General features: G+C 35.1%; 3 protein-coding genes across 3 annotated transcripts; all 3 read left to right on the top strand.

Moving 5' to 3' along the window:
* The first annotated feature begins 10,991 nt into the window (after positions 1–10,991).
* Positions 10,992–12,921, top strand: LOC18608239 (2-oxoglutarate-dependent dioxygenase 19-like). Its single transcript, XM_007042822.3, has 4 exons — positions 10,992–11,339; positions 11,463–11,698; positions 12,054–12,381; positions 12,491–12,921. Exons 1-4 carry the CDS (start codon positions 11,058–11,060, stop codon positions 12,743–12,745), a joined length of 1,101 nt encoding a protein of 366 aa, XP_007042884.2. The 5' UTR covers positions 10,992–11,057; the 3' UTR covers positions 12,746–12,921.
* A 1,022-nt stretch (positions 12,922–13,943) lies between these two features.
* Positions 13,944–15,355, top strand: LOC18608237 (purine permease 3-like). The gene is made up of 2 exons (XM_007042819.3): positions 13,944–14,700; positions 14,882–15,355. Exons 1-2 carry the CDS (start codon positions 14,005–14,007, stop codon positions 15,200–15,202), a joined length of 1,017 nt encoding a protein of 338 aa, XP_007042881.2. The 5' UTR covers positions 13,944–14,004; the 3' UTR covers positions 15,203–15,355.
* A 1,866-nt stretch (positions 15,356–17,221) lies between these two features.
* Positions 17,222–20,137, top strand: LOC18608235 (pentatricopeptide repeat-containing protein At5g09450, mitochondrial-like). The gene is made up of 3 exons (XM_018115432.2): positions 17,222–17,400; positions 17,566–17,818; positions 18,924–20,137. The coding sequence occupies exons 1-3, from the start codon at positions 17,366–17,368 to the stop codon at positions 19,833–19,835; spliced, it is 1,200 nt and encodes a 399-aa protein (XP_017970921.2). The 5' UTR covers positions 17,222–17,365; the 3' UTR covers positions 19,836–20,137.
* Positions 20,138–20,149: the final 12 nt, after the last annotated feature.

The following is a 20,149-nucleotide window of genomic DNA, read 5'->3' as shown; positions in this document are numbered from 1 at the left end:
CAATCTTAAAAAACTGAGAAACTGAATCTTCCAAATTGTCAAGGAAATGAAGGAGCTCTCAAAGAAGAGTAAGTGTGATTATAGATTCATTCAGTCATCACGATGAAAGCCGTGGAGACATCAATTGCTTGTAACAGCCTTTCGGTAGCCAAGTTACAAAACCACTCCTGCTTAGAACTTCTCCAAGTGTTGAATAAAAACTAGAGACCTTCTTTGTTTGCATTTAAAACTAATTTGAACTCTAAGTTTGAACAATTTATGGTGATCTTCAAATATACAAAGAGGAAAAAAAAAAAAAGAAAAACCCTCAAGACTGCATCAGCATGAGAGAAAATTTCCCCTTCAACAATTAGAGCATCTCCAACTGCATATCCATTTGTTGCGTTATGGAGATGAGCGAGCGCTAGAAAGTGTCGCTAACCCCACGTAGGGGCAACTGCACAGAATCTGCTGTTAACTCCCCAAGAGAAAGGCCAACCATGAGAGATTCCTTCTTTTCTTGGAAAAAAATTCAATGGAACTGTATGTTAGATAAACGAACTTTAACATCATTGAACCCCATAAGATGAGCGTTTCAGTGGATGAAGTTTTGTTCTGAAGGGATTTTCTCAAGGTCTTTTATTTTTATTTTTTAAAAAGAAGCAATTCATTAAATTTCATTCATCAATTTTGTTAATGAGGAGGCAAAACAACCTCCATATCACCTGCACCAGAATCCCTGCCACAAAACCACATTTACACCCCCACCTTACAGGCAACACATCCTTAACCAATGCCAATCCACTATATCAAACATAAAACAAAAGAGACCCCTGTACAAAATATCAAATTCATTCACATGACATGAAATTCATCAGATAAATCAACCAATAGCGAGAGCAGAAAACTCCCCTGTACAGCTTCATCCCGCAACCATCTCTGTTTTCGCTACATTTTTAAGCGTTTTGTACCTTCAGCAGCACTTCGGCATACCTTCTCAAGGTCTTTTATGCCTCCTAAATTTTAAAGCCAGCTGCCTTCAGGTATTATCCTAGCTAGGTCGCTTCATCATGACTTTGATTGATACAAGGTTTAGAAAATGAATTTTAGAGGAAAGAATGTAGCAGTATACCTAGAAGTCTAGGAATTGGAATATTAGAACGCATTTCTATGGAATTGTTTTTTTTTTTTTTTTTATAGTTAAGAAAGGGTTTATTCATATGAAAAGAGATTAACCCAAATATACAAAAGAAGGAACCTGGCAAAGAAAGCCTAGGATTCGATTCAAAGGCTGGCGTTGCAAAAAATGGCCAGCAGAACATAATCTGTATAAAGAGATTGACAAGCACATGTACATTAAACACGACATGAGACCACAAACAGCCTTGAACAAAAAGCAAGGGAAAAGCAAGAAGAGGAAACATGACCGTTGAGGATGTTTCTTCCTCTTGCAAATTAGTCTAAGTCATTCCCTAAGGTGGTCCATGTCTAACCATAAAGACAAACGATCAGCATAAATTCTCAGCCATTAAGGACCCTCATCAAGAGCATAGAAATAGAAAACAACAGGCAAAGGAGACATTCCATAGCCGAATCACACTCAAGCAACCCTTGTAACAATTAGGGGTAAAGGCGTAAAAGATCATGAGTTCTGTCAACTCTTGATTTGGCAAGACTATCAGCAGTCTCATTACCTGACCTTGAAATATGCTTGATCAGCCATCCACCTGCAACTCTGTTTTTAAGTGAATGGATTTGGAGGATGAGTTGCCATAGCCGCCACAGGGCTTTACTAGGATTGGATATCCAAGACACAACATTTTTAGAGTCAGATTCGATGATGATGTTGTTGGAGTTCACCCATGAAGAGGCAACAAACAAGACCATGGCCTCTCTGACTGCTAGGACCTTTGCAAGGTTGGCGTCACCCCAGCCAGCTTTTTTAGAAAAAGTAAGCTTAACAGCACCTGTTTCATCTTGTAACACCCCCCCAATGCCAAGATGACCTGGACAGCCCCTAGCAGCTTTGTCAGTATTGAATTTGAACCAACTAATAGGCGGACACTCCCATGAAACCTTGGACTTAGTTTGCTTCCTTGAGATGGGAGCAAAGGCAGAGGAAGGAACACAAATAAAATCTGTGATGGAGGTGTTGTGGTCAGGCCATTTAGATTTGGCCCAACATGCCAGTCGCAATTTAATGATATCCAACACATTCATAGGATCCCAAATTTTCCCATCAAAGATCATTTCGTTTCAGAAAAGCCAAATGGACCAAATAATGGTGAAAAAGGACATTTTCCACACTTTTCTTCTTGGCAGATCAATCTGATGAGAGTTCCAAGCCTTAAAGAACAACACAGCATCTTTTGGCATGCAAGTAATGATATCCCATTCAACACACCATGAGCACCATAATCTCCACGATTCATAACAAGTAAAAAAGAGGTGATTAACCGATTCAATACCATTATTGCACAACATGCACAAGGCCGCCTCCGAGTGCATAAGGTTTCTTTTGACGAGTTCCTCTTTGACGTCGACTCTGCCCCTAAGGACTTTCTAAGGAATTGTTAACTGAAAATTGGAAAACAAGGAAGAAAACTTGGCATTCATATATGAGTAGTGATAATTCAGCCCTTCTATATTGAAGCCTCAACAAAAGCAACCTTGACTAAATCTAATACAAGTTTCTTTTTTTCCACCAATGTTGTGAACATAATGAAATTGCTTTAGAATATAGCAATAAGCAAAAGAGATACAGACACGACCTTGAATTTGGGAAATGGCTTTCAAATCCACTATGTCCACAACCAAAACTGGCAATAGGGTTGCCCCTCATCCAGATCTTGGTCTTTTGACTCTTCTAATAGAAAATGAAATTGGGGGCCTTCAAGTGTGGCACAAGGGGAAATGCGTCTTCCTCAATCCAATCCCCAATTCATTTCTAGATAACACCAGTGATCATAGTGAGGCTCATTCTCAAGTTCTCATCACCAATTTTCCTTATATTTGTCCTTTTCTTTTTTCGTCAACAAAGTGTCATTAATATCCTACATAGATATCCATAGGCATGCAACATGGAGCACCAATTGATGAAGTTGTTGGAAAGTGAGAGCAATCCACCTGTACACACTTCAGAAAAGCAACACGCTTGATGGGAAATCTTGCTTGGAACACCTTCGAATTAACACCATCTAATTACTTAACTTGTTTCTGTAAAATCGTTTTATTTTGGTTAATACCTATTCTCTAAAGAATTATGTTACAATATAATGTTGTACAGAGAACAATTAGAACAAGTGAAGTGCTACTTCACGCAGAATAATTAGAACAAGTGAAACGCTACTTCATGAGGAACACCTAGAACAAGTAGAGCACTACTTAAAGCAGAACAACTAGAATAAGTAGAGCACTACTTCATGTGGAATTACTAATATTATTAGAATAACCACTTTACATGAATAGCAGTGAAAGCAACTTGGAATAAGTGGTAGGGTTCATGAGTTACTTTCATTTTGGGATGCTCTAGAGAGTTTGGCTTTATGGCTTAGATATGAAGGTAGTTAAAAGGTCTTCCTCTTAACCTTTTTCTAAAGTACAAGTGTTTCACCCTCCTACTTTATTCTCTTGTACCTATTCTCGTGCATCTTATTCTCTTGTACCTATTCTCGTACAACTTCTTCTCTTGTACCTATTTTTATACACCTATTTTCTATTACTTTTTACTTAAGAACAAGTCTTATTACATCCAATTACAGTTACGATTACTCACATTAATGTTCTTCATAATAATATCATTTATTAGGTGCATTAAAGCTTATTCTTGAGTAGCCATCACTTTTAGCACTATATATAGAGCCTCACAATTCATTTAGAGGGACTCTTCTCTCCCCTTCCGAGCTAACACATTCTCAACTTGAGAGCTTCGCTCTCTAAATTCTCTCTAATTCTCTTTTTATTGTCTTCCACATGCCACAACACTCAATACTTCAAGAATTGCTTCAATATTCCTCTCTGCCGCCTTCGGCACATCCTTTTACTTGTTTGTAATGCTTCTTCTCCCTATCACAAGAACGCCTTTTACATTTTGGTGACTCCACTGGGGATGAGTGATTGCATTAAGTAAAAGCTTACTAGAAAAACTTAACGTTACTAGAAGAGATGGACAGTTCCTCTAGTAATCAAGATGCACTTATTTCCACCTACATCTAAGAGCTAATGAAAATGATTGAAGCTTTTTGAGAAAGAATGCAAATGTTGGAGGATAACAATAAGCAATGAAGATTATATCTCAGCTTGCATCCTTCATTCCCACCATTTTTTCAAGCTTAACTAGTACACCTTAACAGTGATGAGAATGCATCAAATGGATCCATTCCCCTAATTATAAACACAAATGTGAATGAAGGAAATAGAGAAAAGACAATTAATGTGGATGTTCGAGGAGAAGTTATTCTTTTCTACTCAAGAGAAAGATAATCTCTTTGATTTGGGGTGGAGAATATCAAAAGTCCAAAGAAAACCTCATGGAATACATCCAACACTTTAAAGAAAGGGTGTTGGATATACAAGAGTCTCATGATGAGAAGGAGTTGGTGACAGTTTGCATTCAAAGAATGTTCAATGAATATAGGCTACACTTAGAGAATTTACCACTTCCAACTTTTATTATCTTGGTGGAAGCGGCACGAAGAACCAATAATACAGTTCTCAGACAAAATGAAGCTACTAGCTTCAATAAAATAATATTCTAACAGTGAATGCAATTGAAGGAAAAAGTAGAGAAAGAAGAGATCCTTTTTAGAAAGAAATATTCCAAAAGAAAATGCAAGCAGAAAAGTTATTGATTGAGAACAACAAGGTCCAAAACAACCCGTTTCCTTCTCATGTATGATATTTCTATGACTTTGACTCTTCATTGCTTTATGAATTGCAATTTAACATTAAAAAAAAATTCATATTCAGCAGCTAGCTTTATCTTTTATATTTTGATTGTAATTATATTATACTATTGGTCGCTAGCTTTATTGCTCATTCTTTGACCATAGTTCATCCCTTTTACTTTTGCTGCAAGCTTTACCGCTCATATTTTGGCTGCAATGATATTTTCTATTGGTCGTAAGCTTTATTGCTTATTCTTTGACCATAATTTATTACTCATATTCCAGCCACTAGCTTTATCGCTCATAATTTGGCTGTAATGATGTTATGCTATTAGCCGCTAGCTTTAACGCTCATTTCTTGGCCCTAGCTTATTACTCACAAATTGGCCGCAGCTTTTATGCTTAGTTATTTTAAGGATTGAATTAATTTCCTTCAACTTAGAGTTAATCTCCTTGAGGTAAAGTTGAGAATTCCTTTTTGGCCACATACAATAATATGAAATGTGAATAAATACGCAACAAGAGTATAACATTATTATTATTGCAAAAGAAAAAGAAATATGATATATCAATAGCGAAGTACTAACTTAAATGAGTTTTCAAAAAGAGTAAAGGAAAAGCAAAAGACTAGTCAATTACATAGTCCATAGAGAAGAGTTATTATTGGCAAATACATCTAATTGTTCTTGAATTTTAGCTTCACATTTTTTCAGAAAAGCTATCTTCGCTGCAATGTCTTCTAACTCATTTTTCAAGGAAGACTTGTTGAGAAAAATCTTGACTTTAGATCTACAATCACTGAGGCACTCAAGCTTGAATCCAAAGTTACAAGCATCATCGAACTCCTGTAACATCTGTTGCAATTCCTTTGGTGAAGTACTCATTAGTGGAGCATGGGAAATGACTAAAGCTCTACACAACACTTCTATCATTAAGCAAATGATGTCTACGTTCTTTACAAAGGAGAAACACCACTGGCATCTTTTTGTGTTGGCACTGAGGAAAAAGAAGCACGAGAATTAATCGGAGTAACTCTAGCATCATTAGTAACAACTCCAACATCATGAACAACCTCAATATTAGGAGTTGCTCCGACATTATCGATGATAACATCAGGAGTAGCTCTAGCATCAACTTCAACATTAGTGGAGCTCTGAATATGCGAAGGAAATAGAACATCCAAATCAATGAAATCATCAAAAGGGGCTAGCTCACCATCAACTTCAACTTCATCAACATCAACAAACTCATCATCAAATTCATCACTACGTTCAGAGTCACATGATTCTCCCTCAGTTTTAGCTTTAAAAGTCTCTTCCTCTTCAACCGAGTTAAGTTCTACTATCGCAGTTGTTTCTCTCTACCAAAAAAAAAAAGTATGATGAGGAAATGAATTAAAAAAAAAGAAGTAAAAGAAGAAGTAAAGGATGAACTTACTTTTCGATGCACATGTTTTGTTTGATGAGTAAGAGCGTGAGGAGCATCATCTTCTTTTTCATTTACATTTCTTTTCTTTTTGAGAGAAATTAAGCGTAAGGATACATCGAAGTTACTTATAGGAAGAGTGTAGAGACAAGCTCTGGGATTATTCAAAGGCACAATAAAAGATCTCCATTCTTCAACACACTCCCTCCAATAAGCAAATCATCCAGAAGTGTGGATACCAACTCTATCAAAAGCTGGGATAGTACAACTCTTAAGTTTATCTAAATGGAGTTGAAGTCCTGCCATAAGGAATGACGAAACACAATAAGAAAAATTGATAGTTGAAGAAGAGTCAAGCGGAGTTGGTTGGTCAAACCCAAATTGGCGTGCCACTCTAGAAGGAGAATATACCTCAACAGAAAGAATATTTCTATCTCCACCTGAACTGAAACTCTCAATCATAGATGGCAATTGGGAATCGTGAACTCATACACAAAAGTTAATACCTTGTGAACTCATTCTTCCAGACTATAGAGGGTGGCAATCATAATAAATTCTAAGATCACCAAATCCGTTTATGGGTTGCACATAAGGTCTGGGATTCAATTCTTTTGTCACATCCATCACTTCAAGAACATTACCTCTCGGGAGTCGATCATGCCATACCTAAGCTCTATAGTTGTTCCTGTATAAAAGATTATTCACTGAAAAAGATGCAAAAGGATATGCATTAGGCACAAGAGCGCAAGTACTAAACCTTTCCCATAGGCACATCTAAATGAAGGAAGCATCCATATAAGTCAAAACTTTGTAACGCCTAGCTGACTCAATAGTTTTGAGTTGGAACAAGTTTAATCTCTTATATAGTGATCCTAAATATAGTGGAGCGAGAGGAAAACGTATTTCCTTAACAATTTTTATTGCTAAAGGAACAATTGTTGGAGAGATACCATCATCTGGACACCTTGGGGAGTATGTGTCGTGCCAACCTAAAGATTGCTAAAGCCACCAACTCATGGTTATGGTTTGGGTACTCAGGAGAACCAATTTCAATTCCCTTAACATTGAACTTTTTATAAAAAAACCCCTATCCAATTGGAGAATCGTGCAACATTTTAAGTTTTACTTAGAGTCTTAAGTAGATAAAAGAAAAAGTCTTAAGTACATACCTTTTCTTCAGAAAGCTTAATAGAGTGACAATCATGCTTTCCTATACAAGGAAGCTCCAAGAGAACACATACATCTTCCAAAGTGAAGGTAAATTCCCCATGCTGTAATCATAGTATGAGAAAAAATACTCTACCTTGCAAGAACAGCACGCCATACATCCATCCTTTTTCTCTACGAATATTAAGTTTGGAAATGACTCGTATAGCATCGAATATCCTTGTAGAAGAGAGAAGTTTAACATAAGAAGGATTCTTCAACACTTTAGTTACCCACTCATCCCAACCATGAACAAATTGAGAATTGGAGCCTAACTTAGTAGTAGAAAAGGGAAACTCACCACGTTCAAACCTGAACTTCAGAATAAATTGTCTCGGAATACCACTTCTTCTATGAGGATGTGCTTCTGAGTATAGACGATTCCAATCATATCCAAAAGGCTCAGAGGGCTGTTCGTCAACCTATCGAGAACGAACTTTTTCTCAAAAACGATCTTCTCCTCGTTCTCTAATAATTTCATTTTCTTAGTTTTCAAAGACAAGAGGAACTTCACTACTTTTTCCTACTTTAATTTTTTTGGGAGTAACTAATTCGGAATCACTATTCTTTCTTTTATGTGTAGTGATTTTCTTTCTTGTTGCAGCCCTTCTAGGCTCACCATAATGGATCCTCAAAAGGAGACACGTTCTAGGCATAAGGGAAGATAGAAAAGAAGCCTACAAACATGGTCTTGGAAAAAAAGATAAGTATATATGCACAAAAATTTTTATTATTTATGATTTTGTCAAAAAAAATATAAATAAATAATAAAATACTAAAATAAAAAAAACCCACAAAGTATAACAATAAAATTTATCAAAATTGTAAATTTTATTATTAATGTATATAATAAAAATAATAATAACAAATGAATAAAATTATAAAATATATATAATATAAAAAAAATCAAATAAAAAATTATTAATTAATTTTTTTTTAAAAAATCACTTAAAAGAACTCGCGGCACGTACCGTGAGCTGTATTCACCGTGAGCTCTATTCAAAAGAGATCGCGGCATGTACCGCGAGCCGTAATTAAAAAAGCTTGCGACATGTACTACGAGCTCCAATTGAAAGAGCTCGCGGCACTCCAAAGTAAAAGCCATCTTTTGTATATATATCAAAAAAACTAAAAAAAAATCGTCTTCTTTATGTAAACAAAAAAAAATTGCAACTTGCAGCTTTTGCTGTCAACAAATCAAAGAAAAGCTCGAGTAAAAAAAAAAAAGCCGAACCAAAACCAAAAACACTACCACAAGTCAAAGTCGAGTTATATTAAAAAAAAAAAAAAAGGTTAGAGAGACGTGCAGCTTTTGCTAGCTTTTATGTGTTTGTTTATTAGTTTGTTTCTTTATGCTAGTGTTTGTCTCTCTTTAGCTCACATGCGGTTCACTTTAGCCTTGCTTTCTTTATTCTAATATTTCTCTTTTCCATTAAACACTATACATCAAAATAAAATAATAAACTATATTTAAAAAAAAATTTAACGCAAGAAGCATATGACTCCCAGCTGTAAGTTTCAAAAAATCAAATAATTTATTTATCTACTTGAATATATATATATATATATATATATATATATATATAATGCTTTCAGTAAAAAAAAATTTATCTCATGCATAAAAAATTTCTTATTTCATATTTTAACTTGGAAATATGAAAAAAAAAAAATTTCATGCAGGGGTAACAAGTAAAAGAAATTTAATTTTTTTTTTTAAAAAATCAAACAAGAAATTACAAGAAGAAAAAAAAATTTACTTGTTTGAAAAGATTCGCAAAAGAATTGATTTTATTCTGAAATTTGTTTTGCTTTGAATATGAATGAAGAAAATTGTTCATAGTAACTTGATATTTATAGGCCACATAGAATCAAGGTTTTTTTTTTATGAAAAATATTAACTTTCCTTTTACTAGTTGTATCTTGAAAATCTTATTTTATATGAAAAAAATATTATTACATAATCAATCAAATATTACAAAAGATATTAACATTACAAAAAAAAATTAGCATTACACCTTATACAAGGCAGTAACGTGTTACTACCTAAAGCATTATAGTAACACGTTACTGCCTAAGGTGTTACTGTCCAAGGCATTACTACTCCAAGTGATACAATATGATACGTTATAGTACAAAATAAAACTTTTTACATTTTAAATTAATGCATAAGAATTATTTTTAATAATGATTCTTATGTAGGGGGCAAAATGTAAATGCTTGATTTTGGTTAATACCTATTCTCTAAAGAATTATGTTACAACATAATGTTGTATAGAGAACAATTAGAACAAGTGAAGTGCTACTTTACGTAGAATAACTAGAACAAGTGAAACGCTATTTCATGCAGAATAATTAGAACAAGTAAAGTACTACTTAAAGCAGAACAACTAGAATAAGTAGAGCACTATTCCATGTGAAATTACTAATATTATTAGAATAACCACTTCACATGAATAGCAGTGAAAGCAACTCGGAATAAGTGGTAGGGTTTATGAGTTACTTTCATTTTGGGATGTTCAAGAGAGTTTGACTTGGTGGCTCAAATATGAAGGTAGTTAAGATGTCTTCCTCTTAACCTTTTTCTGAAGTACAAGTGTTTTACCCTCCTACCTTCTTCTCTTGTACTTATTCTCGTACAGCTTCTTCTCTTGTACCCATTCTCATACAGCTTCTTTTCTTGTATCTACTCTTGTACACCTATTTTCTATTACCTTTTACTTAATAACAAGTCTTATTACATTCAATTATAGTAACGGTTACTCACATTAATGTTCTTTATAATAATGTCATGCATTAGGCGCATTAAAGTCTATTCTTGAGTAATCGTCACTTTTAGCACTATATATAAAGCCTCACAATTCACTTAGAGGGACTCTTCTCTCCTCTTCCGAGCTTTCCCCTTCCTAGCTAACACATTCTCAGCTTGAGAGTTTCTCTCTCTAAATTATCTCTCTAATTATCGTCTACTCTCTAATTCTCTTTTTATTATCTTTCACCTACCACAACACTTAATACTTCATAAATTGCTCCAATCTTCTTTTTTGTTACTTCCGACACATCCTTTTATTTGTTTGTAACGCTTCTTCTTCCTATCACAAAAACCCCTTTTACAAATTTATTATACTTTAAAGGCAAATAAGCAACTGCTTCCATGCTCAAAATATTAGCTTGTTGCCATGATTCTGCAATGATATACCATATAACGTCAGGCAACTTCCTTCGATTTTTTTTTTTGCCCAATTTCCTTTATTTTTACTTTTTTATTTAATTTTTATTCTTTAAAAATTTTTATAAAGTAAATGTCAATGACAAAAATAAAATCAAAATTGATCAAGTTATCAAAATATAATAGTACCAATTTTAGCAGTAAAACCATATAATTTTTATACCGAAACATATTATTTATTATCAAAAATTAAAATATAAACAATAAAAAAAAATTTCTTGCTTTCGCAGCAGCCAAAAATTAAAGATAAATACGTACACATAAGCATCCGGACCAGTTCCATTACAATCCGCCTACAAGCACCGTGTTCGGAGTCTCAATCTCCGTCGGTCTCCATGGCTGCTAGTGCCCCGTTCCTTTCCCAACCCTCGCAAGCATCTCTTACTCACACACCGCCAAAGCGAACAAGTATCAAATCACTAGCTGAATTGCCTGGTCTTACTTCCATTCCTCCCATTTACATCTTCCCAACAAACGCTAATGATCAACCATTTTCAGACGCAAAAGAATCTATCCCCACCATTGATTTCTCTCATCTCACTTCCAATAACCCTGATGAACGCTCTAAAGTCCTCCAAGAGCTTGGAGACGCTTGTCAGGACTGGGGCTTCTTCATGGTATATATATATATATATATATTATAGTATACTAGTTCTTCTCTCCTTTTTTAGCTTTTGTTCGGTACGCTTTGTTTTGTTTTCTTTCTTTTTGGTTTTAGTTTTAAGCTTTGAGCATCTCAGGTGATAAATCATGGGGTACCGGAGAGCATGATGCAGGCAATAATTGAGGCGTGTAGAGGATTTTTTGAGCTAACGGAGGAAGAGAAGCAAGAATTTGAAGGGAAGCATATGCTGGACCCCATTAGCTGTGGTACCAGTTCCAACGTTTCAGTGGATAAAGTTTTATTCTGGAGGGATTTTCTCAAGGTCTTTCAGCATCCTGAGTTTCACTCACCCAACAAGCCAGCTGCATTCAGGTTTTGATCCCAATTAGCTTGGTAACTTACAAATAATACAGGGTTCAGAATGAATCCTAGGATTAGAGTATGCACAGAAGATGGAATTCAAGGAATCGGCCAATTGGGTAACAAAACAATAGTAATCTTGTCTATATAACCCTCTGGGTCATCTAGACTACTATTATTTTGTTACCCTGGATTCTTTTAGTACTTTTTATTTGATCCTTTTATTTTCCTTTATGATGCGTGAATTGATGGATTGTTTGGGAATCTCATTTCAAATAATTGGAATCATGCTCGTGCTGTTTCCTTAGCCGTTGCAACTGCAATAACTTAGCTAAAACAAGTTTTGTCTGAATGTTTTTGGATACAGTGAAATTGCTTTAGAATTCAGCACAAGAGTCCGGCAAGTAGCAAGAATAATAGTAAGAGGAATATCGGAGAGTTTGGGATTAGAGGGGAATTATATTGACGAGGCCTTGAATTTGGAAGATGGCTTGCAATTCCTGGCAGCCAACTTCTATCCACCATGTCCGCAGCCAGAGCTCGCACTGGGGTTGCCTCCTCATTCGGATCACGCTCTTTTGACCCTCCTAATACAAAATGAAATCATGGGCCTTCAAGTGCAGCACAAAGGGGAATGGATCAATGTCAATCCAATTCCCAATTCATTTCTAGCTAACGTTGGAGATCATATTGAGGTGCACTCCTAAAGTCCTAAGTTCTCATCCCCATTTTGTTTTGTTTTTGAATCTTCTTAGAAATAGTTTAGTTTGTTCTTATTCGAATATGATATTAACTTTTCGCAAGATTTTGAGTAATGGGAAGTACAAAAGTGTTCTACATCGAGCAGTGGTGAACAACAAAGATACAAGGATATCCATAGCCATGCCGCATGGACCAGCACTCAATGCAGTTGTTGCCCCAGCTTCGAAGTTGCTGGACCATGAGAACAATCCACCAGCATACAAAGCAATGAAATATAAGGATTATTTGGAGCTTCAGCAGAGCAGCAAGCTTGACGGAAAATCTTGCTTGGAACGTATACAAGACAGAACAATTTAATTACCACACTCTGTACACTTTTCTTTTAGTATAAAACTTCTTTAGCTAAGGTACTTTTATTAGTACAAACATGTGACAAGAATAAACAACTAGTTTGTGAAATTTGTACACTTCTCTTTTTATGTATAAAATAATAACTCATATATATAAGTCAAATTCAAGCGATTTTAGTTCAACTGTTGTACACTTGAACTGGAATTTTATGGAACAAAATGAAAATAAGAATCAAAATTTGCCAATCTATTTTATGCTAAGGAATCCTTTGGGGTCCATTCTATCGCGAGCAGTAGGAATACTTTGGGACACTTCACAGAGCAAGGCCAGAATTGATCCAAGCTGGCGTTGCCAGCTGCCGAGCGGATAGTGTTTTTTATGACGGGAATATTTTATCCACGTTACGGGTGACTGTTCAATGCTCAGCAGTGAGCAGGGACGTGTCAGGCTCTTCGTTGCTTCAGATTTCAAGGAGCTAAGGTCATTTTGTTCGTCTGTTACACAATAATGCCATTTTGATCTTTCTTTTTCAATTGTCCTGATTTTCATGATCAAAATTACTATGTTTACTCGTCATGTTCAACCAAAACATTATTTTCTTGGTACGAATACGAGATAGTTGCTTGAGCACCATCCAATTTGCTTTGACTCTGTCCTCCTCTTGCATGGAGCAGTGGGCACAATAAAAATTTGTGGTTTTTATTTTTTCACTACATTTTCTTCCACATCTTCTTCTTGAAGGTTCATCAGGTTGAGCTACTTTTAATAGTGCCTGTTTCCCATTACAAAAGGCGGTGATTGTTGATGGAATACCATCTTCATCTTATCAGTGGAAGGTAGATTATGGATAGGTACTGTTGTTCTCGGTGATGATAAATAAAATTTTATTTATATTTTTTTTTTTGAATTTGAAAAAGGAGATTTGAATCTTATTCTTTAAGTAAAGAGATCATACAACAATCAATAAATCAAATGTTTTGATGCAGCATAATTTTATTTAATTAACTCTATCCGTGATTGCATGTACAGATTAAATATTGATTCTTTCTTACTAAACTCGCTCCCTAAGTTGAGAAAGGGAATTCATGGTACAACTTATTTTATAAATTGCCTTCATGTCTTGGTATATCAAACTTTGTTTTACTTGCTATATACGATTTAAACTCTCACAATCTTTCTTTTGCAAAATCTTGTGGAACATAAACACTAGTCTAAAGATGTAAACTCGCACTAGCAACGACCAAGTGCCCCACAAAGAGGAAAAGATGAGGAAAGGCCTGAAGAGATCCTTGCTCGTGTTGAATTGCGCACTGTTAGCCTTTGGAAATGTTGGTGGCCCCCTTATAATGAAGCTCTACTTCTTGAAAAGTGATAAGGGAGTTTGGACATCAAGCTGTTTAGAAACTGCTGGCTGGCCATTTATGGTAATGCCTCTCACATTTTCATACTTGTATCGTCGAAGAAAGGAGGGCCCTGGGACCGAGCTTTTCTTCATTAAACCTCCTTTGTTTCTGGCTAGTGCTGTTATAGGCCTTCTTACTGGGGTGGATGACTTTTTATATGCTTATGGTGTTGCTCGCCTCCCTGTCTCTACCTCAGCTCTGATAATTTCAACCCAATTGGCCTTCACCGTTGCGTTTGCCTTTCTATTGGTCAAGCAGAAATTCACATCTTTTACCATCAACTCAGTTTTTTTGTTGACTATCGGAGCAGTGGTTCTTGCACTTCATACAAGTTCGGATCACCCAGCAAATGAATCCAACCGACAATATTGCTCGGGATTTTTTATGACACTTGCAGCTTCAGCGCTCTATGGATTTGTGTTACCGGCGATTGAGTTAACATACAAGAAAGCAAAGCAGACTATTACTTACTCTTTGGTGATAGAGACGCAAATGGTTATGTCATTTTCAGCTACAGTTTTCTGCACCATTGGGATGCTTTTTCACAAAGAAGTTGAGGTCATATCTCCTTCCTTCTATCAAATAGTCCACCACACTCACTCCCCTGTATTTGCACCATTCAAAGTGGTGTTATGTCGTATTCCTATCAGAAACAGGGGAATCTACTAGACTCCCCTTAAAAACTTGTTAAGTTTGATATCGCGGATGCTAGTTCTTAGCAACTTCTTGCACATTGTAGGCAATTCCAAGAGAGGCAAGTAAATTTGAGCTAGGGCAATCAACATACTATCTGGTAATTCTGTTGAGTGCAATTTTATGGCAGTTCTTTTTCATGGGAGCTGTCGGAGTAATTTTCTCTGGCTCCTCACTGCTGTCTGGCATAATAATTGCAGCTCTGCTTCCGGTGACAGAATCTTTGGCTGTATTGTTCTTCCATGAAAAGTTCCAAGTTGAAAAAGCTATATCCGTTGTGTTATCTCTTTTGGGATCTCTGTCTTACTTCTATGGTGAGCTCCAAAAAAACAAGAAAAATAAAGCTTCAGACACAGCGATGGCCTAGTATGTACGTCATTGCATTCAAATGAAAGTACTTGTCTGTATCTTTGCTTGCATATTTCAAGCATAGTTTAAGCTTCTGAACCACAACTCTAGATGCTGTGGCTATTAAATCATTATCTTTGTATAATATTATATAAAATTTATATCTCAACAATCATACTGTTATACGATAAACAATGAATGAGAACTATTAGAATGAATAGAACAATCATATTACTGTGGACAACAATGAAAGTAATCAAAACTAGTAATAGGATTTACGGAATAATTTCACTTTTTGAATATTTTAAAAAATTTAATCTTATAATTCAAACGTGAAAGTAGGTAAAAAATCTTCCTCTTAATTTTTCTGTGCAGTACGAATGTCTTTCTCTTTTCCTCTTCCCTCAAGGGCAAGTGACCAACTCCTCAATATGCCATTAATTAGCTAACCGTTTATTAGAAAAAAAAATCATTACTCCACTATATATAATGGAGGTAACGCGTTTCTCCCAGTGCGTGCGTTAAGTGCACTTTTTTGTAACTAGTCCTACTAAGTCTATATATTGAAGCTTTGACAATTATATTCCGAAGGAACTTTGGGCTTATTCTCTCTCACTCAAATTCTTTTCTACTTATAACTTCCCCTACTTTATCCTTCGCCTTGTTCCACCATCTCCCTGTTCTCTACACTTTGTCCATCACCACTTGACACAACATTTGTATTTAAAGGACTGCTCCAATCTTTTTCACTGATGTTTATCAATGCATTCATTTTACTTGTTTATAATATTATCTCTCTTCTTATTACATCATCTACATTTTGTCAATTTTACTAAAAAAGAACACCTATATTAAGTAAAACCTCATTAAAGAAACGTTGCACCATTAGAAGATATAGAAAATTTCATTAGCAACCAAGCTGCATTTACTCTCACCTATTTCCAAGACTCGATGAAAATGCTCTAAGCTTATCAGGAGAGGATGCAAAAATTGAAAGACAACACCAAGCAGATGATGGAGATGATCTCTCTCTCCATCACAAAATGCATTGCTTCAAGTATTGCTCTAATCTTTTTCCCCATCACCTCCCAACACATTTGTTTTACTTATTTGGAATCTTACCTCTTTCTTTATTACAAAAGAACCCGTTTACAATGTCCTATGTATATTTTAAATTTTTTGTGATTTTTGATAACTTTGAAAGTCACATTTTGAGAGGAATGACATGAAAGTTAAAATGCTTGGGATATTCGATATAATACTAGACTATCGCTAATTACTTTTGTTGTGAATCAGGGTAACATTAATCTATGGTGTAATGGAAATTGGTTAAAAGAAAGTTAACAATAATCTCGGGTGATTAAGTTAAAATGCTGTTAAAGTATGATAAGTGGTTATAATAGTTATAAATAACAAAAAAATCTTAAAATGTTATTAGAATATTTTGATATATGTATGTTGTTTTTATAATTTACAAATAAAAGATTTTAGAAAGGAAATTGAATTAAAAATATATACACTTATCTTTAATTAAGTTATAAAGGGAAAAAAGGACATGCCTAACAAAAATAGGAAAAAACTAAAATAAAAATTTGCATTATTAATGACTGTGTTAAGATCATTGAAGTTTGTGATAAGATCTTATATTTTTATTTTAGATCAAATAAGTCTTTATGATTAATGATTGATTAATTATCATTAATCAAAATATCATTTGTAATTTTATATTTGCACGACATTGACATAACGTTGATGTGTAAAGTAAAAAAAATCTAATGATAATGTTATCATGTCAAATTAATATAGTATCATACGATATAGAATAACAAATAACATTTTAACTGAATCAATCATTAGTTATAAAATTTTATTTAATTTAAAATAAAAATATAAAAATTTATTCAACTTAAAATAAATATATAAAAATTTATTAAATTTAAAATTAAAATATAAAAATTCGATCAAATATAAAAATTTATTTATATTTTTTATATAATTTATAAATTTTTGTACTTCATTGCACAAAAATGAGAAATGAGATAAACACCAAAAGACAAGTCCAACTAAACACAGCCCAAGTTGCCAGAGTCGCTAACCAAAGGTCTTGGCTCAGCTATACTCGAGAAAAAAAAAAAAAAAAAAAAACCTTGGACAAGCTAAAGAGAGAGCTTTATCAATTTCAATGGCGTCGCGCTCCCTCTTTCTCAGTCTCAGACGGTAATTATCTTTATTACTATCATACTTTCTCAATTCAAAGCAGAAAAAGAGGGGAGAAATTTTTGAAACTGAACCCATTACAAGTCTCCGTAGCATTCTTTAAGTTGGTTGGTCTTTTGTTTCCCAAAGATTAATTTTTCAAAATTGTGAAATATATATATGCAGGAGAAGCAGCAACTGCAGTTTGTCAAGGCTGTTGTCGTCGGGCGCCGCCAGCACCGAATACATGGACGAATATTTGAATAATTCGGAAACCGATGATCTGAAAAGCCGCATTTTTCGGCTGCGGCTTCCGAAGCGGAGCGCCACTACCGTAATCGACAAATGGGTCGGTGAGGGCAACCGAGTTTCCATTTCCGACCTCCGCCAAATCTCTAAGGAACTCAGGAAATCCCAGCGTTTCAAGCATGCTCTCGAGGTACTCTCGCTTCTCTCTTTTCAAAGATACTTTCCATATTTTAATAATTAAAGTCAATTAGAGTGAAGTTGAGATTTTTATGTTCTGGGGTGGCTTTGTTTTACCTTAGAAACTGGCAGTAATACTTATTTAGTTTGATATTCCTGGATGAAATTTTTTTGTTTTATCAACTGTTTCATTAGAGGTGTAATGCTTGATTGGTGTAATTTATTTGAAGAATCAGTTAAATTGTTTAGGTTCCATTAGTTTGAATTGGCCAATTGGGGTCATAGTATTGGTTAGGAATGTTATCAAGTAGGGAATGGTCTAATGTAGAAAGGAATTGATATAAGGAACATGAAAATTTTGTATCTGTGGATAAACACAAAACGGAAGAGAAAATTTCTTAATGTATATTCGGTTAATCTTTACTGTGTAAGATCAAATCAACTCATTAAGTTCGCCATTTGGCTAGCTTGGGTGTTTGGCCATACCACAGCACTGGAGTTTCTTGTCATGTCAGCAATGAATAAGTGAATGCTGTCTTCTCTAGGTATTAAGATTTTGTCTTCTCTATTTGCAGGCTTGCTTGTGAAGTCTCTATTTACCTATTTTGTTTTGCACTTGGTCACTTTCTCTGATCTAATGTAATGGGAGAACTTGCATTTCACTCCCACCTTCAGCTCCAACTAAGTTAAATTGATTAATATCATATCACACTTTGTTGCTTCTGCTGTTTTTTCTGTTATAAGAGGACGTAAATTGAAAGTTGATCATGATGGGAATTTTATAATTTGCATTATGATTAGCAAGACTTCTTTGGGAGTGTGAAATAAAAAGGTCCTACATCTTCATGTGCCTAGGCAAACTCAATCTCTTTTTCCTGTTTTCTTTGAATTTCATTATAGCTTGAGTTGCACTTGGAACAGCTGGGTAGTTTCTTTTCTTTTCTGTCTTTTTGGTAATAACTTTTAGTTGATATTTTGCATTCAAAGAGAGGAATATCAGAAACAAAGTTTCATGTCGCATCTGTATGAAAACTTCATGCCTTACAGTTTGTACAGCCCTTAGTTTCACAGATACAATTGATGGTGAATTCTTTGAACTTATCAATTCAAGCTTGCAGATATCAGAATGGATGGTTACTCATGAAGAGTACAAGTTATCAGATTCTGACTATGCAATTCGTATTGACTTGATGACAAAAGTTTTTGATATTGATGCTGCTGAACGCTATTTTGAAGACTTGCCTCCGACTGCAAAGACTAGTGAAACATACACTGCTCTTCTCCATTGTTATGCAGCTGCAAAATTGACTGAAAAGGCAGAAGAGCTTTTTGAGAGGATAAAGGGGTTGGCCTTGTCATTCTCTGCCCTTACGTACAATGAGATTATGACTCTTTACATGTCAATTGGGCAGCTGCAGAAGGTTTCTTTGGTCGTAGAAGAACTGAAAAGACATAAGGTCGCACCAGATATCTTTACTTACAATCTGTGGATAAGTTCATGTGCTGCGGCTCTAAACATTGATCAAGTTAAAAGGATTCTGGATGAAATGAGATGCGACTCTGCTTGCAATGATGGCTGGGTGAGATATATTAGCCTCGTAACTGTTTATGTTAACGCTAGCCGTCTTGCAAATGCTGAGTCCAGCTTTCCTATTGAAACAGAGAAAGGCATCACACAAAGGGAATGGATAACTTATGACTTCCTTGTTATGCTGTATGCTGGCTTGGGAAACAAAGATAAAATTGATCAGATATGGAAATCGCTAAGAATGACCAAACAGAAAATGACAAGCAGAAATTACATATGCATTTCGTCTTCATATCTGATTCTTGGGCATTCCAAAGAAGTGGGAGAGGTTATTGATCAATGGAAGCAGTCTAACACCACAGACTTTGAGATCTCTACCTGTAATAGGATTTTGAGTGCATTTACAGAAGTTGGGTTGACTGAGAAAGCCCATGACTTACATTTGCTTCTGATTCAGAAAAACTGCAGCCCTACAAACGAGAAAAGTTATATTGGAGTTTAATGTGGCTAGGGAAGAAAATTTGTGAGAACACCTCCGTGGAGGCTGGAATTCAGGAAGAAACCATAAGCACGCGTGAAAATCTTGTAGCCTTGCCTTGTACTTTGCAGTTCCGAGATATGGCCGACTTTGGGTACTGGTGATGGGTTTTTGACACCCATTTTCTGAAATGTAGGATCCATGCATTCTTAAAATTTAAACTATTTGCCTCTTTCGTAATATAAAATCAGGTGAACTTGCATACTTTCACGGTAACTGATGAATGAAGAAACGAACACAGGAGTTTTATAGCTGCTGTTTGTTTTGATCAGTATGTA

The sequence above is a fragment of the Theobroma cacao genome, chromosome 2, assembly GCF_053813885.1.
Source record: "Theobroma cacao isolate CCN51 chromosome 2, ASM5381388v1, whole genome shotgun sequence".
Lineage (NCBI taxonomy): Eukaryota > Viridiplantae > Streptophyta > Magnoliopsida > Malvales > Malvaceae > Theobroma > Theobroma cacao.
This window is presented reverse-complemented; position numbering and strand designations above follow the sequence as displayed.